The 20616-nt window shown below is 36.8% G+C and overlaps 2 protein-coding genes across 3 annotated transcripts; one reads left to right on the forward strand and one right to left on the reverse strand.

Annotated features, from left to right (window-relative positions):
• Window positions 1-265: 265 nt before the first annotated feature.
• LOC122078656 (protein cornichon homolog 4-like) lies at window positions 266-8936 on the forward strand. 2 transcript variants are annotated; one of them, XM_042644739.1, is made up of 5 exons: window positions 266-594; window positions 4837-5018; window positions 7600-7722; window positions 7813-7895; window positions 8678-8936. In XM_042644739.1, the coding sequence occupies exons 1-4, from the start codon at window positions 520-522 to the stop codon at window positions 7844-7846; spliced, it is 414 nt and encodes a 137-aa protein (XP_042500673.1). In that variant the 5' UTR covers window positions 266-519; the 3' UTR covers window positions 7847-7895; window positions 8678-8936. The 2 variants fall into 2 exon arrangements, with proteins under 2 accessions (XP_042500673.1, XP_042500672.1); XM_042644738.1 differs by lacking the exon at window positions 8678-8936 and adding an exon at window positions 8203-8510.
• Window positions 8937-11131: 2195 nt separating this feature from the next.
• LOC122079848 (enolase) lies at window positions 11132-16855 on the reverse strand. The gene is made up of 17 exons (XM_042646600.1): window positions 16697-16855; window positions 16372-16435; window positions 16190-16254; window positions 15730-15777; window positions 15533-15619; window positions 15339-15419; window positions 15150-15251; window positions 14914-14994; window positions 14749-14823; window positions 14164-14226; window positions 13956-14036; window positions 13415-13609; window positions 13281-13331; window positions 12818-12906; window positions 12689-12740; window positions 11823-11879; window positions 11132-11456 (listed from the first exon to the last, which is right to left on the reverse strand). Exons 1-17 carry the CDS (start codon window positions 16760-16762, stop codon window positions 11376-11378), a joined length of 1338 nt encoding a protein of 445 aa, XP_042502534.1. The 5' UTR covers window positions 16763-16855; the 3' UTR covers window positions 11132-11375.
• Between the last annotated feature and the right edge of the window lie 3761 nt (window positions 16856-20616).

The raw sequence follows: 20616 nt of genomic DNA on the forward strand, positions 1-20616 counted from the left end.
TCGGATTGATCACGTTACAAGATCCTAAAATGAAAAAACCCAATTAAACATGATCAAAACCGGTCCAGCCCGCCCGATTGACACCATAAAGGTCCAAATCCACTCCCATAACGTAGAGATTAAGTTTTTTATATTAGACTCTTACGTCATATTAGACGTTATGCTACAATTTGTTTTTCTAACGGAATAGAATTGCCAGATCATGCGGGTTCAAACTGCAAAGAACCTTTTGCCTTGAAAAAAAAGAGCAATGTATGTGTGTTTTTGGCTTTGTAAGGATTAAGCCATTAAGGAGTGTAAGGAGCGGTGCGAAGCGTGCTCACTGGGCAAAGTAAAGAAGTAAAGCCGAGTGCATTGCGCACTAGGCGTTCGGTGTACGGAGAGAGGTTTGAAGGTTGTCGTGCACTGGTTCGGCGTCGGATTCGTAGAGACTGGATACTCGGGCTTGTCGCATGCTCTTCTGGAATTAAACGAGCAAAATACGAAAGATACAGGGAGTGGGGGAAGGAGGCACGAGGCATGGACGGAGTTATTTTTTCATGGCTCTTGTCCTTTTTCCTCGAAATCGCTATCGTCTGCCTCATCGTTTACCAGGTAATCGCAGAACCCTAGGGAACAAAAATTAAATTTTTATGAATTAAATGGATCTCTGATTCAGGCACTGAGTTCGATCACTTTTTGTTTACGGAATGCCATATATTCACGTCTGGTGATTTGGAATGGAAATTTAAATTTTGTCGCACCAAATTTTTCTTTTTCTGAATCTGTTGTGATTTAGTTTGCAGATTATATAGTTTGATGCATCAGAATGTAGTATTCCAGAATCCACATAGGTCGACTCTGCATTATCTGCACCATAATTAGGCAACTTGTCATGTTCGTTGAAACTATAATTTTGGCTTAAATTATCGTGTTTGGTGAAATCTATAATTTTGGCTTAGATAGTAAAATAGTCAGGGAAATTTTCGAACTGTGGAAGTTAAATAGTTTCGAAAACAAGCGTATTCAAGTTAGCAGACAGCAGTGGTCAGTGGCAGTAGGGACCATTGCATTTACTTATGTGATTCATAATACATGTCAGACGTGATGCAGTATTTGGGCACTAACAGTAGTGCCAAGAGAGGAAGAAGGAACATGGTTTCAGGATTTTCAAAGTCCTAGTTTCTCTAGAAATCCTATTCTCATTGAGAGTCCTATTCCAAGTTTACTATGGGTTTCTATTCAAGTGAAGTTCTGTTTTCAGTTTCTTTCCTGTTTTGATTATGTTTGTGTCCAAGTTCAGGCTAGATTAGGAATCTATAAATCCAGTCCTGTTTTGAATTAATTTTCTGTCATTATGTCAATTCCTACTTGGGTTAGAACTCCAAACACAGATGAAGGTTCTTGAGTCAGTTTAGGAGTTGTTTTACCTCTTTTATTGGTCAATTAAGTAACAAGATTGATTACTAGGTGTTTTAGGCTATCTCTAGTCATGTTAGGAGTCATATTTGGAGAGTTTATATGTATCTATGCAACCAGCCATTGAGGCAGACGAATTTTATAATGAATAAAGCTTGAATTTTGCTCTAATGTTCTGTGAGAGGCAGAATTATGTTGTGGATGTAACAACCCTTGATGAGATGCTAAGGTAGGATGGGTGGGATTCCAATCAAGTTCCAGGTGAGAGACTCGGTCCATATCCTTCTACTCTTCTTCCATTGTCCTTCTTTCTTCATTATCAATCTAGAAAATCAGGTTGCTAAACCCAACTCTTTCTCAGTTCATATGTATATCATACTTGATTGAATCGGAGTTTTCTCCATTAATACCCCAGTGATTTTATATCTGATCATATATACAGTAACTGTACTTCATGCCTTACTGATCGGTGGCTTCAAAATTCAAATTTGTTGCTGTTTTCGTAGAATCCTACTTCAATTTGGATTCTCAGTTTTGTCTTGGTTGAAGACCATATTTTATTTGACCAGAATTCTAAGGCCATCTGAAATTCTTGATTTTCAAGTATTAAGTTTCTTTTGAAACTGGTCTTTCCCTCTTCACTGCGATTCTGGATTTCAACTGAGTTTCTGATCCTAACCCATTAGGCTTCTAGAAACCCATCAATTGCTTCTCACCTTTAATTTGTGATCTTTGAATTAAGAGTAGGTTTCTCATTTAATGTGTTCCATGGGGACAGTGACAGGTTGGCTAAATCACTTGAAGACTTTGATAAGGGTTGTCTCTTACAGAATACGTATGGGAGAAGTTCAAATTGAAGTTAACATTATATTCGTAATTCATCAAATAATGTGAAGCCATATATGCTGGAGGGAAAAATGTTTGCACATCTTTATACGCAGACTACTTGAGAAGTGACTCACAACCCAAACATGCCACTTAGGGAAAGTCTTGTCTCTTTCCTTCTGTGGGAAAGTGCATCGTCTTCACGGATCCTGATTGAAGGAGTTTTTAGTTGGGACCCCACATTGTGATACTCCATTTTTTTTGTAACTCTCTTATTCTTTGATGACAATGGATTGGGCATTCAATTGGTCAAGGAAGCACTTAACCTAGCAAACTAAGCAGTAGGGTGGGAACAGTACAACATATCAAATGAAAATTAGCATAGTCCATCCTTCTCTCTCGGGCATTATGAATTTTATTTACTTATCAGAGAAAACTAAACGAAGTCAATACATCCCTGTTCAAATCAAATTGGCCCAAGGGTATACTTCAATTTTTATCATTTTCCCTTAAATGTTGAGAGAAATTGATCTATTTTCAACGACCACTCATAACTTTGTGTTTAACTTATGTTCAAGTTTGCAAGAAAGTTCATTTGGTTGAACTTCAATATCTATTTCACCCTAATTTTCTATAACCTTATTATTATTCAATTTTGTGACCCAAATTTGGTTGTTTGAAGTAAAAGAAGCTTTAAAGAGGATGAAAGTAGGAAAGGTAGAAGACCCATTTGAGGTCCCAATGGAAGCGTGGAAGAGCTTAGGAATCAGTGTTTATTTTGGCAAACCATGTTGTTTACTTGTGGTTCTGATTTACAAAAATTAAAGTGGTATACAAAGTTGTAAAAACTAGAGGCATAAAACTAATGAGTCATACTATAAAATTAAGGGAGAGAGTTATTGAAACCCACCTAAGACAAAAAACTACTATTATTGAGAACCAATTTGGTATTCTGTAAGGAAGATCCGAGGCATAAGTTATTTGCTTACTTAGGAGACTCATGGAAAGATTTAGATATTGCAAGAAGGATCTTCATATGATCTTTATTGACCTAGAAAAAGCTTATGACAAAGTCCCTAGAGAGTTAATTTGGCATTAGAGAAGAGAAGTGTTTCAAGTAAATATGTGGACATAATTAAAGATGTGTATGATGGTGTGGTGACTAGTGTAAAAACTGTGGGGGGTTGAGGTAGTGAATTCCCAAATACAATTGGCTTATACCAAGGATCAATTTTAAGCACTTATTTGTTTGTGCTTATCATGGATGATTTAACTACAAACATTTAAGATAAGGTTCCTTGGTGTATGCTTTTTGCTGATGATATTGTTTGGTGGATAAGACAAAAACATGAAGTAATGCCAAGTTAGAGTTATGGAGATCATCCTTGGAATGAAAATGTTTTAAGATAAATAGAATGAAGACGGAATATATGGTGTGTAACTTTAGTTGCACTAGGACAGATATTGAGATGGTGAAAATTGATGAGAGGGAGGTTTTGCAAAGTGATTATTTTAGGTATCTGGACTCAATTATAAATAAAAAAGGTAATATAGAGGATGATGTTTCACAGAGAATTAAAATAGAATAAATGAAGTGGAGAGGCGCGTTTAGAGTGTTGTGTGATTGATGCAAACCTTTGAACTTAAAGGAAAATTTTATTGGATAGTCATACGACTGGCTATGACTTATAGTGCGGAATGTTGGGTAGTTAAGAAGCATAATGCAGATAAACTTAGTGGAGCAGTGATGAAGATCTTGAGATGGATGTGTGGCAAAACTAAGAAGGATAAAGTATGAATGATTATATTAGAGCTGATTGAGGTGTAGCTCCAATACATGATAAGCTACGAAAAATTCGTTTGAGGTGGCATAGCCATGTTCAACCGAGGCCTTTAGATGCTTTAGTATGAAGGAGTGATTTGATTCAGATTGAAGAAACTAAAAGAGCCAAGGGCAGACCTAAAATGATCTTAGGAGAGAAGTGCTGAGGAAAGGCATGCATAACTTAGGCCTTGTATCAAGTATGTCATCGAATAGAACTGATTGGGGGGCAAGGATTCATATAGCCGACCCCATTTAGTTGGGATAAGGCTGAGTTGTTGTTGTTGTTCTCCTACTCTATACTTTCTCTAAGACTGTAAACATCCAGTCATATATGCTACATTAATTGGATTGATCCTTTGGGGGCCTATTCCATTGTAGGATGTGGTTCTCTTGACCAACCATGCATTTTGTGGAAGCCTAATTGGATGTGTTCATTGAATTACATCCATCAGTATTGCCTATGTGGATTTTATTTTTCTATAAAAGATAGCACTATAGGAAGACATTTGCATAATTTTGCTCTTAGATTGTATACTTAATTCCACCACTATCTCATCCTTTCTCGACATGAAAATTCCCGGAAAAGAATGCTTGCAAATAATAGTCTCTTTACTGTTCAAAGTAACAAATTATCTTTTTATTTTGTCGTGCAAGATAACTTGATAAGAAACATCCTTTTGTGCATTCTATTTTGTTAAGCGCTGGCTACATTATGTTGTTGTTTTTCATTCACTCTTTTCTACATATGGAAGACTTGCAATATGACACTTGAAAATATTTCTTTGCAGCTCATGTGTTTAGCGGACCTTGAGTTTGATTATATCAACCCTTATGATTCAACTAGACGGATAAACAGCGTGATTTTCCCAGAATTTGTCATACAAGGAGTCCTTTCCTTCCTCTTTCTTGTAACAGGGCACTGGTTTATGTTTTTGTTGTGTGTTCCATACCTTTGCTATAATGTCAGAATGTAAGTCCATTTCCTGCTCCTAAATCCATCAGTATTTGCATGTAGATATGTTTGAATTTTAAATTATCAGACATGCATTGAACTGCAAATCTCTCTCTCGCACCCCTCCCCCTCTTTCTGAAGATTGTGGTAAAAGTTATCCAGTACTGCCATCAACGTGGAAAGCATCAATGAAGTTGTGATGTGCCTTTTTTATGTTGTTAATTAATATACAGGCCAAAACTGAAACATGCTATTGTTGAAATCCTTTCCAATATCTAGAAGATTAATAACTACGATAATTGGGTGAATGTCTATATTGGCTGGTTAAATTTTATAACATCTGATCAGATTTATACTCTCTGGAGTCACTAGTTGGTGGTTGCAAACTATAGGGATCATGTTTTTAGGTATTTGTATCGGATTGCCCATATCTGCCGTATCGTATTGGCTCTCGATACCTGACCGATCCGGGATTGGGTATCGGTATTGGAACAGGGTAAAATCATAAAAAAAAAAAAAAAAAAAAAAAAACCTATTTTTATGAAAAGCAAGGGTAAAATGGACTGATCCTACAGGTACAGGCCGATCTTGTATCTGTATCGGTCGAAACTGATACCGTACTGATAGCTAAAACCATGATAGGGATTGACTTCATGATCTTGGCATATGGGGAGGTGCATATCTTCTTCCATTCTCCCTACTGAGGTGCTAGTGTGCTACCTCTCCTTTACATAGGGTTTGTTTTGATTGAACTTTAGGATTTTGTAAAGTATGCCACCTTTGATGTTATTTCTTTTCCTTTCTTTCTGTGTTTTTTTTTTTTGGGGGGGCGGGGGTGTGTGTGTTTCTGTAACCATGAAATTCTGATATTAGTGCATAGGATGTTAGAATACCTCAACCTTTACACCAGAGGGAAAACAAATAGAAGACAGACCTGCAGCCTCAAAGAAATAAGAGACCCGGGGGTGTCAATCGGTCGGTCCGGCTCGGTTTCGGTCCAGGTTGAGTTGGTTTCGGTGTGGGAAAGTTGAAACCGAAACTGAACCAATAAGGAAATTCCGGTTTCGGTTTGGTTTCGGTTTCGGTTTCGGTGCGGTTTGGTTTCGGTTTGTCTTCGGTTTCTTAGATCGATTTGTAACTGGGTTGGTTTTGGTTTTTGGTCCAGTTTGGATTTGACTTTCCATACAAATGTATACAAAACTATGCAAATTTTGATTTTTTTAATGAATTTTGGAGTGTTTCGGTTTCTTACCGGTTTGGTTTCAGTTTCGGTCCGGGTTTTGAGCCGGTTTCGGTTTGGTTTCGGGTTCATCCGGTTTCCGGTGCGGTTCGGTTTGGTTTTGGGGTTGCAATACTCCAAACCGAACCGAACCAATAAGGATTCGGTTCGGTTCGGTCCGTGTTGTTATCGGTTTGGTCCGGCCGGTTTTACCGGTTCGGTTTAAGAATTGACACCCCTAGAGACCCCTAATCGTTCCCAAAAGTGGTACCATCAACACCCAAGAACTCTGTAGAAGGATAGGCCAATGAGTATACACCTTCAACATTGGTTACAGGAGATTAAAAACAGTAGATCAAGTCTTGTGATTTTGGGATTGGGTTCAAGTGGCTGTGTTTGCTTATGGGAAGAATGGGGGATGCAAAATATGACGTGACATTTAAGATGGTTTTTATGCCTGAACACTGCCACTGGGATTTTTTGTTGTATTGATTGAATTTGGATCATCTTAGAGTTAGAAGCCCAGTATACTTTAAAAAACGTTGAAGGGATGATTTGATCATTGCAGTATCTTTAAGAAGAGAGAAAATTAAATAGGAATGTCGGGTTGAATACAATTTCTTTGCTTCAATAGTTGGAGGATTTTATGGTGCATCAGCTGAATTGGGAGTGCATTTTGGAGTTTGTCCAGGTCACTTAGGGTTTTTTTTTATATGTCCCAGGGCCAATTTCTGTCAATACATTGGCACCCTGGAGTGGAATTGTACCTCCCATTGCATTGACAAAAATCTGTAAAAAACAAATTCCTTTCCTTTGCTTCCCAAAAAAAAAAAATCTTTATCTTTGTCTGTCATGATTGGCAGAAATAGACTTGCAAAAAGGGAATTGGGATCAGAGATCAGGAGACTACAGCTGGGGTGGATATGTCAGAGCTGTTGCCTTACATTGTACATGAGCTCTTAATTTTGCCTGTTGTAGCACTCTTTATTAGTTCTTGATCTCTTAGTGGCTTGTAACCTAGTATTCATAATGGTTGCCGAAAGATAGAAATTCGCGATCTCCTTTAAGTTTACTCACTCTAGGAGAAGAAAACCACACTAGCAATGATAACCTAGTGGTCATGAGTGGGTTTGAACTTGGAGGTTCAGTAAGACAATTATATTAAGTTCCTAAAACTTAAGCCTCAACTCTTTTTTTATCCTTGAGAGCTTCCAAAATAGGCTGTATTTTTCATCCCTCAAATTTTGGGCTCCTCCCTTAATAATCCATTTGATTGCTTGTGAAATTCGAATCAAATTGTAGTTGTTAGTTGAATTATTAAAACTTCATAGAATTTGATGACTACTCTTTCTAAGCTGAATATGCTGTTTTCATGATTAGGTACATGCGGAGGCAGCATTTGGCAGACATTACTGAGATCTTCAATATGCTCAACTGGGAAAAGAAGCAACGGCTTGTCAAGCTGGCCTACCTTGTTATCTTCCTCTTCCTCACTATATTCTGGTATTATGATGGCTGATGAGACACCCTACTTGGAGTATTATTTTATATTACTATTTCGAAATGTTGTAACCTTTGATATAATCACTGTAGGTTGATTTATAGCGTATTGGAGGATGATGTGTGATCTAGCATTGGTGCTTCGGTGTTTCATTGTCCTTGAGAATGTTCCCACTGTAAGTATTAAATGCATTTGAATTGCTCTGCAGTCTAGTAGGCATTTTATGGTATGGTGCAAGGCCCATGTAATAGGATTATAACACATCCAGTTGGTGAATCTCCTCTTGAATTTTCTGTAATCTAGGAGGTAGATAATCCGTATTATTAAACTGTCACAACTAGCCTCTGGATGATTTCTTTCTGAAATGTTCTATTAGTGGTCTGCTTATAGGTGGTGTTTAAACCATCTCATAGATTTCATGCTTGCATTGTCATGTCAATCACTACTTAGTATATGAACTTACTTTGGGGTTTCCATGCCAGATTGCCAGGTCTCTCTCCCACGCTGATTTCTGATGATGCATCTGAAGTAGGCGTCTCTAGCTCGGCTTGCTTGTGCTGTATTTGTGATGGTCCTATATTGCTGTACTCTAATGATTTATTTCATTAGTTTCATTATCCAATCATAGTTGCGTTCTTTTACTAGTTTCTTCAGTTGTTCATTCATGGTGGAGAGACCATGTTTTGCACAAAGCCCATGATAAATTAGCTCTGCGAGCATCTCTGGTTTCTTTCAAATGGTTCGGAAATTACAGAATAGTTTTATGAAGACACACTTCCTTCTTTTTTAACTTTTTCTAAATCTTCTTACCAAAAAAAAAAAAAACTTTTCTAAATCTAAGGTTCCATTTTTCTTCCCGGATGTAGATCACCTTTCATTTCTTTGTATGCAGTTTGCTTAAATCGTTTAACATTGGTGTCTTGGGGACTCCTCAGAGAGGGATTGTGTGTTTTGCAGATGCTACCATCAAATCGAAGACCATATCTGGTTCTACTTGTATTCCCTTCCTCGTAGATAGAACTTTTCTCAATCAAAATTTAAAATTGGTGCTTGTGTGCGGGCGCTGCGCAACCAGGGATTTAAATATTGGGAATTGAATCGGTATTGATCTCTGCCGAAACGATAAGATACCGATCTGGATTTGTTCATATTGGTTTGGATCGGTCAGTTTTACCCTTTTCAAGTTTTCACAAAAGAATGGAATTGTTTTTAACAATTTTGCCTTGATCTGATTCTGATATTCAATCTCGGATCAGTTTGGTATCGGCCGATACTGATATGATTGGGCTGATTTGGTACCGTTACTTGGAACCCTGTGGGCAACCATGTTTTCAGGGTAGCCATTGGGAGTTCAGGTTGTTGAATTGAAGGTAAAAGGTGACCAAATTTGGTCCTGAGATGCAGGTTACCTAGATGCCCAATCAAAGGGTGAAAAACATTTACGATTTTTGTTCTCTCAAGTCTCAACCACAGTTTTATGTATTTAATATTTAGATCTTACATCTTTCTTTATGTAGTTCCTGATTTTATGTTTTTCAAAAATTCTTTGACTCGTAGGAGGAAGTAAAAGTTTCTTCTTCTTCTTCTTCTTCTTCTTCTTCTTTTTTATTTTTTATTTTTTTTATAATCTTAAAATATATTTGTTATTATGTCACTGTTATAACAACAAACTCAACCTTACCCTAACTTAATGGAGATGGCTCCCATTATGTCTTGTTAAGAACGGTTATTGTTAACACATTTTTTTTCAGGTATATATATGTGATGTGATGATATATACGTGAAGTGACAGAATTTTATTGTCAGTGAAAGATGAAGTATGTCAAGGTAAAAGAATAAGGTTACAAAAAATTTGCCACCTCTTATGAAATTCCTCTCTTTAAGAACTTAATTTTCCTACACCGGTGTTAAGGAAAAAAATTCTCCTTAACATCTAGGTCTACATAGTGTCTGGTAAAATGGGGTTGAAATTTTCCGAAAAGATTGACCCAAGCTCCACTATCTAATTATAAAAAGGTTTTCTTTCTCGTCACTATGCCTAATGAAAGTATGACACTTCACTATTTGCCACACGAAAGCACATGTGATAGGGACCCACTCAAGTATCTTACTAGGACAAATTAAGCTTAAAATTAATAGAGAAATTAAAAAAATTACAAAAGATGCCATTTTGTATTTTATATTCATCTTTATTTCATTGGATTTTGATAATTTTACTAAAATTTGAATCAGTGTTTAAACAACTATACTCCTGTACTTTGAGCTGAAATTTGGCCGTTGAGATGTATGTGTACTCTTAGGGGTGTCAAAAAAGCTCAGTCAACCTGAACCAGCCCTAGCCCGCCCTGAGCCCGAATAAGGCTTGAGCTAAGATTTCAACCCATAGGGTGGGTTAGGGTTGAAATTTTCAGGCTTGAGGCAGGGTTAGGTTGGGCCTGGATTGAGGTCTCAACCAAACCCAACCCAACCCAATCATGTTTATTAAGTATATAATCATATAAATATGATAATAATTATTAATGGGTACTTACAGAAAAATGTCTTTCGTTTTCCACAATCTATAGATATAAGAAAACTTTGGTCTTTGGCCCCTACAATGCAACAAGATCAAGCAACCAAGTAATCGATGGTATTAGGTTATAGACTAGATTGGGTTAAACCCAACCCAATCAGGGTTCGTTAGGGCTGGTTTGGGTTGTGCTAAACGAGACAGGGCTGGGCTTGGACTGAGATATCCCAGCCCGACCTAGGGCTGGGCTGGGCTTAGGTTTAGTTAAAACCCAACCCAACCCGGCCCATTGACATCCTTGTGTACTGCTTTATCACATGGACTAACCAAAGTATTGCCAAGTTACAAATAGTGAAATATAAGCACAAATAAAATTCGGAAGACTTCTATCAAAAATAAAAAAAATTTCCAACAATGAGGACGAAGCACAACATCGACATACAAAGAAAGATATTGTAATAAGGCAACCATACACAATCCCCCAGCCTTTACCGAAGTCAAGACCTGGCATCCCATTATTGGTAAGGACAGGGAAAGGCCCTCTTAGCCTGACGTGCACAGCAGGCCCTCTTAAGTGGATTATTATATTAATTATTTTTTTAATTAAAAAATCCTTATGAGGGTATAGAGCATGGTTTGAGAATTGGTACATCCAAGGTATTTCTGTCCAATCCGAATCAATATTGGATTGGTACCGGCGGCCTAGACCGATCCCATTCCAGATTCCAAGTTCTCAAACCATGGTATAGACTGTAGAGTGCCCTGTTTGCTCAATAACCCTCTTCCATTCAGTTAAATGGCATAATCTTCTGTCCCCTCACTACGAACATTTGTAGGTCTGGAATTCAAAACCCACGCCTGGAACAATATTGCCAGCATTTAACTTAAAAAACTCTTAGGCATACAAACCACATAGATCATTATAATATATCAAATACCTTTCAACTATATCATCATTCTACAAAACGTGCCTTGGAGGAACCTCTTCTCTCCTAAAAACTGATGTCAATAACTCTCCTGTCAATTATTCTCTCAAACACTAGTGATTCCCTACCCAAGACATCATCTTCCACCAACACAGCTTCTTAACACCAAAAATCTAAAGCAGCTAAATAACAGAGCCCATACTTCAAAGATATCTGGCATTTAGTATGGTTCCACTGGAGCCCGGAACTTTGCTCCCGCATAGACTGCGGCTGCCCCAAGTTCTTCTTCAATCCTAAGAATCTGCATGCCAGAGATAACATAAACTTTAGCAACAGCTTCAAAAGGCATGCACAAAAATATAAGATCCAGCTCTGCCATATTTCATAATCGAGCATGTATATTGTATACAACCCATAAGGCCATGGGCATGGAAAACATGCTCATCAATCAGGACCATAAACAAATGGTATTCCTAGCTTTGCACTACATGAAAATGTTGGGATGACCAATTATACCACGATGTTATACAGAGATTACATTTGAACAACCCTGATATGCAAACATATGAATGAGGAATACAACAAGCAAAGCAATATAAAATGCGAATAACCAGGTTTTCATTTTTAAAATACTAAGTCATCAATATAGTGCTAGCTCAAAGGTTACCTGGTTGTATTTAGCAAGGCGTTCTGATCTGCAAGGAGCTCCAGTCTTGATCTGGCCCTGCTCCGACACAAGCACAAAGTTCAAGATACAAAGCAAATTTAGGGGTGTCAATTAAAGCCTGAACGGTAAAGACCAACTGAAAAAATAAAAAGCAGACGGACCAAATTCCAGTTCAGAAAAATCCTCAAATTCTGGTCGGTTTTGGCCTTGCCTGATCGGACCAAAACACCAACCGAATGGACTAAAATCAACGAGGTACCAATAGATGCCCATTATTCTTACTTGTATATTTAGACATTGGGTTATAATTGATATATAGCTACTAAATATTAACATATATGTTTAAGATTGACCTATAGGCACTCAATTTAGGGTTTGAAGTTTATATATTAGTTGTACTGGTTTTATATATCAAAAATCAAGGCACCAAAAAACTGCCAAATAACCCAAACTGATAAGGGACCAAAAACCAACTGATGAAGTTTATATATTAGTTGTACTGGTTTTATATATCAAAAATCGAGGCACCAAAAAACTGCCAAATAACCCAAACTGATGAGGGACCAAAAACCAACTGATGAAGTAGTCGGTTCCAGTCTACACTTTAGGACCAATAGAGTTAATCGGTCGGTTTAGGTCTGGCTTGATATGAACTAAAGGCTTGGGTAGGCCTGACAAAAATCAACCAGGACTGACCGATTAATAAGCCTGAGCAAATTCCTGACCTATAGCTCCAGTTGTGATGCAACAAAAAAAAAACTAATTCTTCTATACAATAATTGGCAGCCACATGAAGCACGTATTAGGAGGAAACAAAACATTTAGTTCCAGAAAAAAGGGTGAGTGAGAGAGAGAGAGGGACATACTGTTGCCAAGCCAACTGAAAGATCGGCAATGAAAGTATCCTCAGTTTCACCACTGTAGTGAACATACAGAACTGAGTAAGCCATAATGTTTCACGGTAAAAACAAAAAAACAAATGAACAATATCGAACCTTCGGTGGCTAGCCATTACACCCCAGCCGGCACGTTTGGACATTTTGACAGCCTCAATACTCTCAGTGACGGAACCGATTTGATTAACCTGGAACCATACAAAAATTAAATTGGATTGGTTGATAAATTTTGTTTTAGAGAATGATCCAGGATCAAAGTCCCCATGTTAGTCCCTAGCACTAGAGCCTATAAACACCCCACTGCATTCTGCACAACAGGATGCAACTCCTACCAAATGAAACACAAAAACCAATTAAGGCACGTGAAGAATCCAAATAGTTCTTTTCCATCTCCTATTTCATGATTACTGCAGGCAACCACTAAGATTTTACAATTAAAATTTTAAAAATTATGAATGTAAACCTTAATGTGTCAATGGCAATAAAGAAAATAATGATGCACCAGCTCATATAAATGATCGAATGCCACAGTTAATCAATGCAGAGAAACTGCAGATACTACCTTCAACAGAAGGGCATTGCATGTCTTCTCCTTGATTGCCTTCGCAACACGCTGTAACAATCACAAAGAATACAGAAATCAGAAACATCATTATTCTTTATTAGAATTTTAGTAGTTAGTATATGGCTACTTACCTTGGGATTGGTGACAAGAAGGTCATCCCCAACAATTTGTACTTGTTGGCCAATTTCAGAAGTCATCTTGGCATAATGCTCCCAATCATCCTGATCAAATGGATCTTCAATGGACACAATTGGATAATCACTCACAAAGGACTTGTAAACATTTTTTAAACTGTCGCCCGATATTTTCTGTGATCCATCATTGCTCTGCATGCAGTGAAATCATCCATTATTGACTACATGTTCCACCAATTTTGTTATTTATTGAATATAATAAACAGCAGCTTAGAATTCATACACAGCTTTAGAGAGAGAGAGAGAGAGAGAGAGAGAGAGAGAGAGAGAGAGAGACAAACAATAACCACCAAACCTTGATCTGGTGTTTGGAAAAACGTATGGAGGCCCAAAATAGGATAATGGTTGGATATTAAATATCAGTTTGAGAGTTTTCAGTAAAAAAAAGTTAGAATTTGGTAATTTGATCATTTTCCACTTCAAACAACTAGGTAGACCAGGGTTTGTTTGTAGACCTAAACATAATATTATAACTTGCCTCCTCTTTGAAATTCAAATCATAAGTCTTGTCCTCGTTGCTATAGAACTCTGATGCAGCAACATCCATCCCAATTACCACCTGTTAGAAAATCCAAAATTAACAAACCCAGAAATTAAGAAAGTGGATTAATGAATAGGTGGTAAAAAAATTACTAAACAAATGATTAAAACTGCAGAAAAATAGGTAACTGGAAAAGAAGACATACTTTGCCAGTGTATCCAGCTTTTGCTATAGCTGTCTTTAGTAATTCCAGACCCTCTTTGTTTTCCTGCATGTCAGAAAAACATTTAAAAAAAAAAGTTATTATTATAGACTGACTTCGTTATTGGTACCCTCTCTATTTTGTTCATGCCTTACTGTAGGGAGTAAGACACTTAAATTTTCCCAGTTGTATTTTTATAGGTGGTATGGGCAAACTAATGCAGCCAGCCCAAAATAGATGGGAACTTGGGCATTGCTGAGTTGCTTCGAGTGATGGAGAGTTGAACCCACAATGATGGCATCATTATGAGACAAATAACTGAAAGCCACAGTCCAGGCATCATAACTAACTCTTGCAACCAATCTGTTTAGAAAGCTACATTATTAGCAGTTTAAAAAAAAAGGTGGGGGGGGCAATTCACACTAGCATATAACAGCAATTAAAGCTTACTTTCAGACAAAAACTTCCATCTGTTTCACAAAATAGCAATCCTTCTCTACACACACACACACACACACACACACACACACAGAGAGAGAGAGAGAGAGAGAGAGAGAGAGAGAGAGAGAGAGAGAAGAATTCACAAACCTGAATGTTAGGTGCAAAGCCACCTTCATCGCCAACATTAGTAGCATCTTGACCATATTTTTTCTTAATTACAGCCTGTTAAAATAAAGCATAAAAACTTGCTTGGTCAACACGATCCAGTTTTAATGCAAATTCATAAATAAATAGAAATAACAAAAGACGTACCTTTAAATGATGATAAACTTCTACACCCATCTTCATTGCTTCCTTAAAAGAAGATGCCCCCACAGGAAGAATCATGAACTCCTACAGAAGAGTGGAAGAGAAATTTTTTATTATTTATTATCATTATAATTATTATACATTAGAAGAGAAGAAAACAAAACATTCATTCATTCATTAAAAGAAATCAACGGAAAAAAGGATACTATCTACTTGTAGGTTGCTCATTCTAGTATTACCTGCATTGCAAGCTTATTTCCTGCATGCGAACCACCATTGATGACATTGAATGCAGGTACAGGCAACACTAAAGTTTTGTTGCCAGCAAGATTGGCAATGTGCTGAAGTAAAGAGACATAACAACAATGAGACACAAAATAAACATGACATATGTAAAAGGATAAATAATATTCCAGTGTAAAAAATACCTGGTAAAGTGGGATCTTTTTCACAGTAGCTCCTGCTTTACAGACAGCAAGTGATACAGCCAGTATAGCATTTGCACCAAGCTGAATGGTTCAGAGGAAGAGAGAATTAAACAATTAAGGCACTAAAATAATAAAGAAGATGAAAATTGTTGCATCTTGACACAAGAAAACGAGGGACAAAATGTTCATGGAACCTTTTGTTTGCACCAACCCCACTCATTAACAGTCCCATCTAGCTCTTGCACCATGAAGTTGTCAATTTTAGTCTGCTCTGTAGGATCCTACAAATGTGTCCAGGAAAAAAGAAAAGAAAGAAGAAATAAACACCCAGTCATTATCTCGCTTGAGCCAATAAACAAAGAGACAACAACAATCAAAGCATAGGATGTACCTTTCCAATCAAAGCAGGCCCTATGATTGCATTGACATTACCCACAGCCTGGTCAAAAAATGGTCCAAGAAGAAAACTAAGTAAACACATACCCATAGCCCAGTAACTTCAGCATTACTCTAATTCAGTCATTCAATGAACCAAACATCAACATAAGTGATTCAGAAGAGGGCAAGAGATTTATGTTGTCCAGAAATAAGTGAGTTTTTTCCCCTTTTTTTTGACACTAGGACATCCATTTTACAGTAAGGATCCAAAATTTTAAAACAAGAACGTGGTGCCGCCTCCCAACCTTCAAAAATTCTGATTTTAGACTTTTAAGGACACCCAAATAGACACAAATAGATCCTACTTGTTTGTGTATAATCACAATGGAGAACAGCAGAAAAAAATAAATTGAATTGTGCTTGTGTACAATCACGTATTTTAAGACAATACAGTTATCTGGAGCAGTATTAACCTTAAGGACACCCTTCCCAAGATAGTCAGAACCTCCATCCCTCAACTCCAGAGCCTCATAGATACCTTGTGTAAATCAACAAAATAAAGGATACAACTTAGTGAATAGAAAATACCACAGAAACAAACAGATAAATGTAAATAAACTATTTAAATAGATGCCAAAAAATATATCTTCTTTACCTGTCGAAGCACCGCTGGGAACAGCAGCCCTAGCCAGAGTTCCATCAGTGAGAGTAACGTCAACCTGAAATCTTCTTTGCACTTAGAATCCATACATATAACAACACAAAATGCCGATTCAATCCCAAACAAGTAAGATTTACAAAAAAGAAGATCACCAAATGTAATCGAAAATGCTTCAGATCGTTCAAGTAAAACATCAAAAAAGCAGTTCAAACCGAAATCTAGGACCAAATCACAGTTTAAATCAAACACTGAACCAAAAAAAGACGAACGAACTCGATGATTTCATATGCGAAAAAATAAAAAATAAAAATGAACTAACTTCGACGGTGGGGTTTCCACGGCTGTCGAAAATCTGCCTAGCTTTAACTGCCTTGATCGTCGCCATTGTTAGTTCAGTCGAGCAAAACTGTTTCTGTGTCAGACCTCTCTCGTGTATGGAGACTATAGGCTCTTCTCCGTTAACAACTGGAGAAAAAGAGTAGTTGAGGGGGTATTTATAGGAGTGGTAAAGTTCATCTACCACTATTAAAGTCTTCTCAGTCGTTAGATCAGAACACGTGGAAATTTCACGGGTTGGATGGAAACGTGAGCCCCGAAATGTTAAAAACTTGGCCGTCACGGAGTGGTGGAAGTGGAACCTCTAGAAGTATTTCACGGAATGCTCCTGCTCGTCAGTCGTGTAACTGTCGTGAGCCGCCGGCATCTTATAAAGACTCAAATGGTATATTCGTGGATTCTTTCCCAACTCCTATGGCCCACATAAAGAGGGTCGAACCTGGAAAAAGAAGAACATGGTTTCAATTTCACCTCAAAGGCTCAAATAAGATGGTTCCGATTTTCCCTGGTTTCATTGTAGGACGGTCAATTTAGAACCTATGATTATGTTTGGAAAGCAAGAAAATAAAAGGGAAGGGAAAGTTATTCACTTGCGTGTGTCTATGGTTAGAGACAAATGGATGTGAAAAGACTGTATTGCCCTTGCACCATTGGCTAAAAATGCCTCCTTATAGCCTCCCATTGGTCTATGCACTAATGCAATGACACCATGAATGATTAATGTTCTTTTGCCCTGAACAAAATTAAGAAAAAAGAAAGATGCGTAAATCAATCATTATCTTTTATTATATATATTTTTTTAATTTTTTTATTTACCATCCAAACATAGCCTATGCTTTAATGCCTTTTGGCTATCATGTGGTATTTCAGGAAGGGCCTAGTCTTGATGTGCCTAATATGTTGATTTACAGACTGCGTTTGGTAATCTTTCTGTTCTAGAAACGACGTTTCGTGTCAAAATCAGAATTTTCCATTTTTTGTATCAAAATTTTGTTTTGGAACAAAATTCAAATGTTGAAAGATATCATGTTCCAACATTTCTCGTTTTGTACTTTTTTTTATTTGATTCATTAATAATAATAATAATAATAATAATAATAATAATAAAAGAAAGAAAAAAACCGTAGACACCAAACGGAAGATTCCATTTTCTTGTTCCCTGTAAAATTTTGAATGACTACCAAACACAACCGGTATGAGAATAATTTATGGGTACAATTTTTGCCCGGAAGCCCGAGCTTGTCAATAGGGCTTGGGTCAGGCTTTCGGCAACTAGCTAGGCTAGGTTTGAGATTTTCAGGTTCCAAGTTAGCCGGATCTGTCAGACTCACTTTCCATAAGAAGAACAAATAATCTACAGGTTTCAAGTTCTAATAAAAGACATGGGAATTGTAAGCTATGATTGGGATTTATTTATTTGTTATTTCTATTGTTATGTATGACAAATTGTTCATATGTACCCCTAAAATAAAATTTGAACACTTTTTCGTAGTCTTCCTATACAAAACCGCTAAATTACTCTTAGTTCTTTCATTGTTTTTAAAAGAAAATCTATGGTTACAATATTATCTTGTGTAATTTAGCCTATCATCTTAAGCTGTCAATGCATTTGGTCTTTAATTAATTAAAGTTTCTCTTTATTTAAAAAGGATGCATCTTTTTGTCATCAAAGTGGTTTAAAATAGAAAATACAAAAACCAGGGGACAATAGTACAGGACCAATGACTGTATGAGAGACCACCTAGAATTAGGTTATAGAATGCAAAAATAAAATTATTTCTCTAATTAGTTGGCAGAGGATAGGTTTAGATCAACTTTTTTTTTTGGTAAGAAGGTTTAGATCAACTTAACGTTTTGGAAAGGTGAGGCATTGCACCCACTTATTAAATTTGGTTTTCTAACAAATTGCATGTGGGCATATTATTATTTTAATTAAAATTATATTTTCAAGCCAGTTACTAGTACGAATATGGATATTTATTTTTCTTCAAATCATGTGTTTCATTTTTTTTTTTTTAATCAACACTTGTGGGTATATTCTTTCTTGAATGAAATCTACATTATTCGGATACCATGGTCGACCATCAGTCCTTAGACTATAGGTTGTGTCTTGATAAGATGGTTGTTCCTTTGATGTTGGGGTAAATATCAAGATATAACACTAATATATTGAAAAATCCAAAACAAAATGAAAAATGAAAAAACATAAAAGTATGGAGAAAATAAAAATATGTATAACAAAGCAAATTCCAAGACACATAGGGCCAAACAGTAAAAGTATCAAAACATAAATAAATTGAATAGAAAAACCATGGAAAAAATCGCCATGATTTGGCTAAGGAATTTTTTTAAAATTTTTGGCAAATACCCCCTTCAATATTCAACATAAAAATAAATAAATAAATAAATAAAAAATTGACACTTTACCTAAAAAAAAAAAATGAGGTACCAAACTCGAAAAACTCTTTCTATGTCAAGAGGATGCCCTCCAGCTTAGGGAATAAGGGGTGTAGACTCCAAATTGCACAGATATTGCAACTAAAATACAGAAGTTATGCACAATATGGAAATTATGCACACCTTGGCTTTGACTTGATGATTTGTAATGCTCAGTGAAGTTTGTGCTTGAAGATTAATCAGTTGATCAACTCCTCTCAAGTGCATCAGTGCTTGATTTGCACTAATTTCCTTACTTTCCAAGAATTGTGGCCTTGGGTCCTTGTTGACTGTGGGTCTGTTTTTGACCCTTTTGTGATCTACCATATAATGGCCAATAGGCCCTTGAACCTAAACCTACACACCCTCCAAGAAGAAGGTATTTTGGTTTTCTAAGAATGATCTGAGGTATTCTAAATAGAAAGGCTTTTATTTATTTATTTATTTATTTTTTTGGTTTTGTGTATTATTATTATTTTTTTTTTCAAAATTTTCTCGGACTTTTCTGAGGTACTCTAATTTCTAAAGGTTTAGAAAGGCTTTTATGTATTTTTTTTACGGTTAGAATTTTTTCAAAAAAAATGGACAGAAGTTAAGATTATGTTTCGGAGGCTCTCCAGAAGGCTGACTCTCAGTCTGTGTGCCCTTCCAGAACGGTTTAAACTTCAAACATTACTCCTCTCCAGAAGGCCGACTCTCAGTCGGTGTGCCCTTCCAGAACGGTTTAAACTTCAAACATTACTCTTTGAACAAGTCGGGCAAAACCTTTTGACTCCTTTCCAAGTCATGATACTGATTCGAGACATGAACCTCAAGATGAGTTCTTAGAACCAAAAAAATCACTGGATTTATCTCATAAAAAATGACAATTATTGCAGGTTACAGTGCAAGAGAAATCATTTGAAGGGGGTTGAATTGGAATACTAGTGCGAGAAAGCACTTGGAGGAGGCAAGGCAAAAAGAGCTCTTGCTGGTCTAAAGCTTTGGGTCTAGAATGTCTCATCTGTTTATTCCACGCATACTCAGAAGGGTCGATCCCTATAAGAGACTACACGGATCACATCAAGCCTGCACGGCCTGGGTTGCGGAATTGATGAATTGAGCCAAAAACCAGACCGGTTTTGCCAGCAAATTTTGGTTGAAAATTAAGCCCTTCCTTTTCAGTCCAACTTGCACCCTTGATCCTACCAAAGCCGCCAATAAAATGAGTTCTCAAGCCTGTACCAATGAGTTGATGTACATAGATAAGGTACATTCAGAAGTTCTTAATAGTACTGGCCACAATTATCAGATTTTTTTTTCTCTTTTGAATTCATCAAAAGAAATTCTTCCATGTCCCTGAATAAAACTCAACAAAATCAACCAATATCATGGCATAATATACACACAAGGGATCAGTTTTACAGGCTACTATCAGTTAACATATCCTCAGAGGCAATCGACGGTAAATGCATCCTACAATGTCTG

Source organism: Macadamia integrifolia, chromosome 5, assembly GCF_013358625.1.
Source record: "Macadamia integrifolia cultivar HAES 741 chromosome 5, SCU_Mint_v3, whole genome shotgun sequence".
NCBI lineage: Eukaryota > Viridiplantae > Streptophyta > Magnoliopsida > Proteales > Proteaceae > Macadamia > Macadamia integrifolia.